Here is a 9,406-nt window from a genome sequence, read left to right on the forward strand (position 1 = left end):
GACCCCGACTTAAACAAGTTGAAAAACTTATTCGGGTGTTACCATTTAGTGGTCAATTGTACGGAATATGTACTTCACTGTGCAACCTATCAATCAATCAAAAAACTGGTGCACAGTTTGTTTGTTTAGTCTTTATTTGAAGGGACAATGTACAGAAACATTAAGCTCAAAGACAGATATGTTCTGTACCAGATTATAGCTAAATAGCTAATTTCCATCTGCAGTCCCTGGCTACCTAAATTAAAGGGATACAAAAATCATGCAATAAAATTATGACAATAAAAACATACACAAGTATTAAGAAAAAAGTCATAAAATGCCCTTTCATGGACACATACTTAATATACAATACAACCACACCTCATTTACATCATCACACAAAGACAATACATGCTTTTGTTCACATCTGTCATCATTTGTAAAAACAACCATGATTTTAACACACACACCTCACAATTTACAATAAAAATGCTCTCATGGATAAATATAATACACATTAGGTTGATGTGTCAAACATAATGCCCATCTTAGTGACCGTGTGAGCAGCTTTGATTGCTCCAAAGCCACTTTTTAACTTCAATTGTGAATGAAGAGTAATCTGTTAGACTTTTCAAGTTTGTTGTGAGGTCATTCCATTCCTTTATGGCTTTATATGAAAAGGCTGATTAACCACTTCCTCTTCCAACAGTCATGTTGGAAGAGGAAGTGGCCCGCTCCAAACTGTTCCCACAAGGTTGGGAGCATGGAATTGTCCAAAATGTTTTGGTATCCTGGAGTATTCAAAGTTCCTTTCACTGGAACTAAGGGTCCAAGCCCAACTCCTGAAAAACAACCCCACAACAAAATTCCTTCTCCACCAAATTTCACACTCGGCACAAGGCAGTCTGAAATGTACTGTTCTCCTTGCAACCTCCAAACCCAGACTCGTCCATCAGATTGCCAGATGGAAAAATGTGATTCATCACTGCAGAGAACGCGTCTCCACTGCTCTAGAGTCCAGGGGTTAGTGTGTGTGCCTCACAATAAGAAGGTCCTGGGTTTCTGTGTGGAGTTTGCATGTTCTCCCCGTGACTGCGTGGGTTCCCTTCGGGTACTCCGATTTCCTCCCACCTTCAAAGACATGCACCTGGGGATAGGCTGATTGGCCCCTAGTGTGGGAATGTGAGTGTCTATCTGTGTTGGCCCTGCGATGAGGTGGCGACTTGTCCAGGTTGTACCCCGCCTTCTGCCCGAATGCAGCTGGGATAGGCTCAAGCACCCCCTGCAAACCCGAGAGGGACAAGCAGTAGAAAATGGATGGATGTGCATACACATGTTTTAAGTTTGGGGCGGTATAGCTCGGTTGGTAGAGCGGCGGTGTCAGCAATTTGAGGGTTGCAGGTTCAATCCCCGCTTCCGCCATCCTAGTCACTGCCGTTGTGTCCTTTGGCAAGACGCTTTACCCACCTGCTCCCAGTGCCACCCACACTGGTTTAAATGTAACTTAGATATTGGGTTTCACTATGTAAAGCACTTTGAGTCACTAGAGAAAAGTGCTATATAAATATAATTCACATAATTCACATAACAAAAAAATATAATTCACATCACAAGTTTAAATTTCCCCTAAGGTTGTATTTCTTCTCTTTTGTTGAGAATTGTTGTACATTCTTGGTTAGCAGGTTAAAGTTTGCTTTGTGTGTAATTTTAACGGTTTGCAAATTCACTATATTGTTGATTTGTAGTATTTTTGATTCAATAAATAAAGGGTTTGAATGTTCTCTATATCCAACATAATGATAATGTTGGATATAGATAAATAATGTCCATTGTGTATTTTACTTAAATAAATTAGGTTTAGCGTTAATATATTCAGTTGTTCACACAATAAACTACAAATGTTTACACATATAAAGACATTACACAACATTCACATACGAAACGTTGTATGCGACTTATCACTATTACCGTTGTCGCCCTCTACTGGTCAAATGTAGCACTGCGTGTATTAAAAGACGTTTGATGTTCCTCTCAAACAAAAACTACAAGTACAAATGACATCACTTAGTCAGCAATTTCGATACAAAACAAACATAATATATTTATGTAAAAATAATATCTACTTACAAATGTTTGACCAAGTTTCGTGATGAAGCTTACACGCTGAGATTTCCACCATTGTAGCTGCTTGTCTGGATCAGTGTGTCCGTCGCTTAAAATATCCGCCAGAAAACAATGACTCGAGCACTTACTCGGTGTAGAACATTCATTCTGTGTTGTCCAGTCGTTGTTAAAAGTCCGATTTTTGCTTTTATTTTATTTTATTTTTTTTATTTCCAGGGTGGGGTGAGTAGTCTTCTTCTACTCACCCCAGTGCTGCTTCACTGTGACGCATTAAGCCCCGATGTTCCCCCCTGCTGGGTGGCGGGAGTACTGCATACAAGATCAACCCCCGTTTTAATGGTTTCATCAAGCCTCTGGGCAAAGTTTGGCGGGCCAAATTAAAATCTTTGGCGAGCCGCCAGTTGAATAGACCTGTTGTAAACCTTTTTTATGTTTTGCACGCGAGCACACACTACAAACCACGGCTGTAGTCCAAGAACCATTAAAAAAAGAGCATCAGAAGTAACTCACCAGTTACTAGGGATGTCCGATAATGGCTTTTTGCCAATATCCGATATGCCGATATTGTCCAACTCTTTAATTACCGATACCGATATCAACCGATATATACAGTCGTGGAGTTAACACATTATTATGTCTAATTTGGACAACCAGGTATGGTGAAGATAAGGTACTTTTTTAAAAAATGAATCAAATACAATAAGATAAATTAATTAAAAACATTTTCTTGAATAAAAAAGAAAGTAAAACAATATAAAAACAGTTACATAGAAACTAGTAATTAATGAAAATTTGTCAAATTAACTGTTAAAGGTTAGTATTATTAGTGGACCAGCAGCACGCACAATCATGTGTGCTTACGGACTGTATCCCTTGCAGACTGTATTGATATACAGAGGTGTGGACTCGAGTCACATGGCTTGGACTCGAGTCAGACTCGAGTCATGAATTTGATGACTTTAGACTCGACTTGACAAAATGTAAAGAGACTTGCAACTCGACTTAGACTTTAACATCAATGACTTGTGACTTCACTTGGACTTGAGCCTTTTGACTTGACATGACTTGCTACTTTCCCCAAAACCCAAACCTTAAAAAGTTATTTGGGAGCGCTCCGTATCTTTCGTTTTATACGTCTGTGTCTATAAGCGTGTGTGCTGCTTGTCAGCGTGTGTGCTGTCAGTACAACAGCCAATCAAATTAGATCAACGTTGTTTTCATCACACAGCTCTCATCCAATCCAATTGCAGGACAACCACCGAACATGAGTTGTCAAACAACGCGGCAGTGAGAAACAATTATGCCAAAGTTGGTTTCGTTCGGGTATAAAAACTACGACTTGGTCAACAAAAAACGAATTGCTGTATGCAAATCACGCAGTTCGAATATTACAGACGGAGACGCAACAACTTCCAACTTCGTTCGACATTTGAAGTTGCACAAAGAAGGGTAAGTTTTGAATGTAAGATAACGTTTATTGGCTAAGTAACTTGACTTTTATTTGCTGTGTAGTTAAATCAGTGAGGCTGTAAACTCACTGCTAACGTTATAACCATAGACATCTTATAAGGGTACGCAACATTGAGCGCTACTACCTACTGGCGCAGACGAGACGCGGAGCCGCCATCTTGGAGTGGTGATCCGCTCCACTCAGTGCAATTCATTTGGCAGGAGCAATGAACTGTCAGAGCATTTAATTCATCTTACCTCACTGAATACCACTGATTTTCACGCAGTTTTTTTGTCATACGTGTAGCTATGATAACAGACACATGTTTTGGCGTTTTTATTATTCATAGTTTGCTTAACAGTAATATAATATTCTTATATGCTATAAGTGACCAGACGTCCGAGATCAAAACTGGGAATATAAGCCCAGAGAAGGGGGAAAAAAACGGTCAGCTATTTTTAAGTTGAAAAAACAATATGATTAGATTATATATACATGCGTATATCCTACATAAACAATGTATGAATACATTAGATATCTATATATTTTAGGGACCTATAGACTGTAACTCTGTTGCTGCAGCAGCAGAGAGTTTATTCTGTCTTGACACTTTGTATTGATATTTTGTATTACATTCTTCCCTTAAATGATAATGTTTACAGTGATTGTTTTATATCTATTTTTTATGTATGTCGCTTTGGATAAAAGCGTCTGCCAAATACTTAAACATATATAAACACCTGAAAGTCTTTATATCAGCTAAAACCACCAATCTGTTTCACTGGATTCAGAATAAAACCAAATTATGTCTTACCCAACAACGTTAGTATTTGAATATTGTTACTTGGAGACTTATTCCTGGTTACAATTATACTGTTAAGAAAGTATTGTCTTATACTTTGCCTAAAATGAGAATGCATCATAATCAGTGGCGGCTGGTGAATTTTGTTTTAGGTGGGGCTCAAAGTTTGTAAACCAAACCCCTGTAGGGGTGTCATCCTCCCCCAGAAGATTTCTTTGTGATTCTCACATACAAATATTGAAGATCTTTGCTCCTTCTCAACTTTGTGGTAATGTTATTTTCATAAAATACAACCAATAGTATGTTAATGTTTGGTTTTGCAAATGTGTTTATTCTGTAAAGGAATGAGTTAAATGTTTAAAATTGTTTAAACTATTAAAATGACTGGTTAATAGTGCTATTATGAATTGCAATGTCAGCACTATTTTTTTCCCTGCAATTTCAAATGCACTTGTTTTAATAAATAAATACAGCGTTTTAAAAGCATACACAATCTGTGTAAAAATATTAGTCTGTGGTTAAAAGGACTTGAAAGGACTCGAAACTCAAAATGCAGGACTTGGGACTTGACTTGAGACTTTCTAGTCTTGACTTTGGACTTGACTCGGGACTTGCCTGTCTTGACTCGGTCGGGACTTGACTCGAGACTTGAGGGCAAAGACTTGAGACTTACTTGTGACTTGCAAAGCAATGACTTGGTCCCACCTCTGTTGATATATATTGATATATAATGTAGGAACCAGAATATTAATAACAGAAAGAAACAACGCTTTTGTGTGAATGAGTGTGAATGAGTGTAAATGGGGGAGGGAGGTTTTTTGGGTTGGTGCACTAATTGTAAGTGTATCTTGTGTTTTTTATGTGGATTTAATAAAAAAAATAAAAAACTGATACTGATAATAAAAAACCAATACCGATAATTTCCGATATTACCTTGTAACCCATTTATCGGCATCTCTACCAGTTACTTAAAAAGTACATTTTCCATAGAATACTTACTAACTCTTTATCTAGTAATTATTTGGATGACTACTTTGTCCTTTTACTTGAGTCATATTACCCTGAAGCAGGGGTCCCCAAACTGCGGTCCGCGGGCCGGATCAGGCCTGCCACCGTCCAAAATCTGGCCCGCCAAAAGTCCCAAGTTAAAAAAAACTAAAACTTTTTTTTTCAATTATTATTTTTTAAAATCTGTCCTTTCTAATCCAATTTCTACCGCTTGTTACTCTCTGTGTATCCTAGTCGCTCAGGCAAATCACATTGTCTAGAAATGCATTTTCCCATCGATAACATGACATCGCGCTCGGTATATATATATATATATATATATATATATATATATATGTATATATATATATATATATATATATATATACATGTATATATATATATACATATATATATATATATATATACACACACACCCCGCAACCCCAAGAGGGACAAGCGGTAAAAAATGGATGGATGGATGGATGGATATATATATATATATATATATATATATATATATATATATATATATATATATATATATATATACACACACACACATATATACATACATACATACATATATAAACACACAGCCCGGCTCCCGGCCAAATTTTTTTTTTAACCCAATGTGGCCCCCGAGTCAAAAAGTTTGGGCACCCCTGCTCTAAAGTAACTCTACTCTTACTTACCCTGCTGCATCTTCATTAGCTGCAGTGCTGAAAAAGACACCCAGTTTAACCTTGGTTGGGGGTTCCGCAGAGGTACTGCAGGGAGTCATGAAATTCTTAGTTTAGACTTTTTTTTTTAAAAGTATATATTTTGATATTCCACCTGTAATTTATCCACAAATTTAAATGTATCTAAATACACATTAAGATTGGTTTATACATGGCAGTGACATGGCCACCCTACTCATTTTCCTTTGCACGTTTGAAATAAAAACATGAATTATTATCATAATAATATTACCATGTACGATTGCTAACTATTAGCGCTTAATTTGCAAACTAGCGACTAGCGATTAGCCCTCTGGTTGCCAACTAGCTATTAGTGAAACTAGACTTTATTATTTGAATATCTTAATATTGCACAATAACAAGGTACCTTTAGGTTCAGTTTGATTCCAAAACATAATTTTATACGGGATATATAAGTAGGGGTCCCCGCTCCATCCCTCCATCAGTTTGGGGGTCATTGGTCTGGAAAACTTTCAAGACCCCCTGATTTAAAGGAGTGCCCCTGGAGTATAGAAGGAAGTTTTACAAGCACTACAAGAAGGTCAACCTCTCTTTTTGCTCACGACACACAGTAAAGGCAGAGTCTTCTTTGCTCAACAATGGTGGACCCTAAAGCAGTGGTTCTCAACGTTTTTTAGTGATGTACACCCTGTGAACATTTTTTTAATTCAAGTACCCCCTAATCAGAGCAAAGCATTTTTGGTTGAAAAAAAGAAATCAAGTAAAATACAGCACTATGTCATCAGTTTCTGATTTATTAAATTGTATAACAGTGCAAAATATTGCTCATTTGTTGTGGTCTTTCTTGAACTATTTGGAAAAAAGATATAAAAATAACTAAAAACTTAAATATAAATATATATATAATATATAAATAGAGATTTCTACACATAGAAGTAATCATTAACTTAAAGTGCCCTCTTTGGGTATTGTAATAGAGATCCGTCTGGATTCATTAACTTAATTCTAAACATTTCTTCACAAAAAAATAAATCTTTAACATCAATATTTATGGAACATGTCCACAAAAAATCTAGCTGTCAACACTGAATATTGCATTGTTGCATTTCTTTTCACAGTTATTTTTGACAGACATTTAAAAAAAATCTCACGTACCCCTTGGCTGACCTTCGCGTACCCCCATTTGAGAACCACTGCCCTAGAGCACAGACCTTAGTCATTCTAATTTAGTTCACATCTTCATACTGCAGATCAAACTGTGCTATGTGGACCACCAGTGCTACGCGGGCTCCATCTAGTTGTACGCCAAATATTTCATTAATTATTTAAAGGCCTACTGAAATGAATTTTTTTTATTTAAACGGGGATAGCAGATCTATTCTATGTGTCATACTTGATCATTTCGCGATATTGCCATATTTTTGCTGAAAGGATTTAGTATAGAACAACGACGATAAAGATTGCAACTTTTGGTATCTGATAAAAAAAAGGCTTGCCCCTACCGGAAGTAGCGTGACGTAGTCAGTTGAACATATACGCAAAGTTCCCTATTGTTTACAATGATGGCCGCATGAAGTGAGAGAGATTCGGACCGAGAAAGCGACAATTTCCCCATTAATTTGAGCGAGGATGAAAGATTTGTGGATGAGTAAAGTGCAAGTGAAGGACTAATGGGGAGTTGAAGCTATTCAGATAGGGAAGATGCTGTGAGAGCCGGGGGTGACCTGATATTCAGCTGGGAATGACTACAACAGTAAATAAACACAAGACATATATATACTCTATTAGCCACAACACAACCAGGCTTATATTTAATATGCCACAAATTAATCCTGCATAAAAACACCTGCGTGTTTGTTATGCTAGCTCCTAGCTCCTCTGCTAGCTCCTAGCTCCATAGAACACGCCAATACAATTCAAACACCTGACCAACACACAATCACTCAGCCCAAAAGACCGTTCACCTAACCCAAGGTTCATAAAGCTTATATTTTTTAAAAGTTACGTACGTGACGCGCACGTATGGTACGGTACGTGTTATGCTAGCTCCTAGCTCCTATGCTAGCTCCTAGCTCCATAGAACACGCCAATACAATTCAAACACCTGATCAACACACACAATCACTCAGCCCAAAAGACCGTTCACCTAACCCAAGGTTCATAAAGCTTATATATTTTTAAAAAGTTACGTACGTGACGCGCACGTACTGTACGGTACGTGTTATGCTAGCTCCTAGCTCCTCTGCTAGCTCCTAGCTCCATAGAACACGCCAATACAATTCAAACACCTGATCAACACACACAATCACTCAGCCCAAAAGACCGTTCACCTAACCCAAGGTTCATAAAGCTTATATATTTTAAAAAAGTTACGTACATACGCAAAAAAAAGTTGCGCACATACGGTCAAGCGATCAAATGTTTAGAAGCCAAAGCTGCATACTCACAGTAGCACGTCTGCGTCTTTGTCATCCAAATCAAAGTAATCCTGGTAAGAGTCTGTGTTGTCCCAGTTCTCTACAGGCGTCTGTGTATCGAAGTCAAAAGTCCTCCTGGTTAGAGTCTCTGTTATCCGAGTTCTTCCATCTTGACTGCATCTTTCGGGAATGTAAACAAAGAAGCGCCGGCTGTGTACTGTTGTGGCTGACTACGTTCGAAAAATACGTCCATTTCGCACCGACAACTTTCTTCTTTGCTTGCTTAGCTTCCTTCTCCATAATGCAATGAACATGATTGAAACAGATTCACGAACACAGATGTCCAGAATACTGTGGAATTATGAAATGAAAACAGAGCTTTTTCGTATTGGCTTCAATGTGGAAGGCATACCCGTGTTCCCCGGTCTACGTCACGCGCATACGTCATCCTCAGAGGCGTTTCGAACCGGAAGTTTAGCGGCAAATTTAAAATGTCACTTTATAAGTTAACCCGGCCGTATTGGCATGTGTTATAATGTTAAGATTTCATCATTGATATATAAACTATCAGACTGCGTGGTCGGTAGTAGTGGGTTTCAGTAGGCCTTTAAGTACAGTGTTTTATTGTTCAATATTCAAACACAGTGTTACTGTTCAAACTGTGTTTAATGTTACAGTGGCTATAAATATTAAATATACTTGTAAAATAAAACCTCTGCCGTATTTTTTATGAATACTTAGGCCTACTACGCTACTGTATTTTAATGTTGGTCGTTATGGTGGTACTTGGAGAGCCGAGTTTTTTCTGAGGTGCTACTTGGTGAAAAAAAATTGAGAACCACTGCTGTAGATAATTCCTGAATGCTTGAATCAGATCTTTGAGACAGCACTAAGAACTAATGGATGTTGACAGAAAGAACAGATTATATTGTTGGTTGTTTAC

The 9,406-nt window shown here is 37.7% G+C and overlaps 1 protein-coding gene across 1 annotated transcript in view; it reads right to left on the reverse strand.

Annotated features, from left to right (window-relative positions):
* The window catches only part of LOC133661741 (carbohydrate sulfotransferase 12-like), a 33,774-nt gene extending 31,321 nt beyond the window's left edge, over window positions 1–2,453 (reverse strand). Inside the window, exon 1 of the mRNA XM_062065175.1 lies at window positions 2,107–2,453. Coding sequence (XP_061921159.1) covers window positions 2,107–2,158 — 52 coding nt within the window. The 5' untranslated portion in view covers window positions 2,159–2,453. The remainder of the gene's footprint in view (window positions 1–2,106) is intronic.
* Window positions 2,454–9,406: the final 6,953 nt, after the last annotated feature.

The sequence above is a fragment of the Entelurus aequoreus genome, linkage group LG12 (genome assembly GCF_033978785.1).
Source record: "Entelurus aequoreus isolate RoL-2023_Sb linkage group LG12, RoL_Eaeq_v1.1, whole genome shotgun sequence".
Lineage (NCBI taxonomy): Eukaryota > Metazoa > Chordata > Actinopteri > Syngnathiformes > Syngnathidae > Entelurus > Entelurus aequoreus.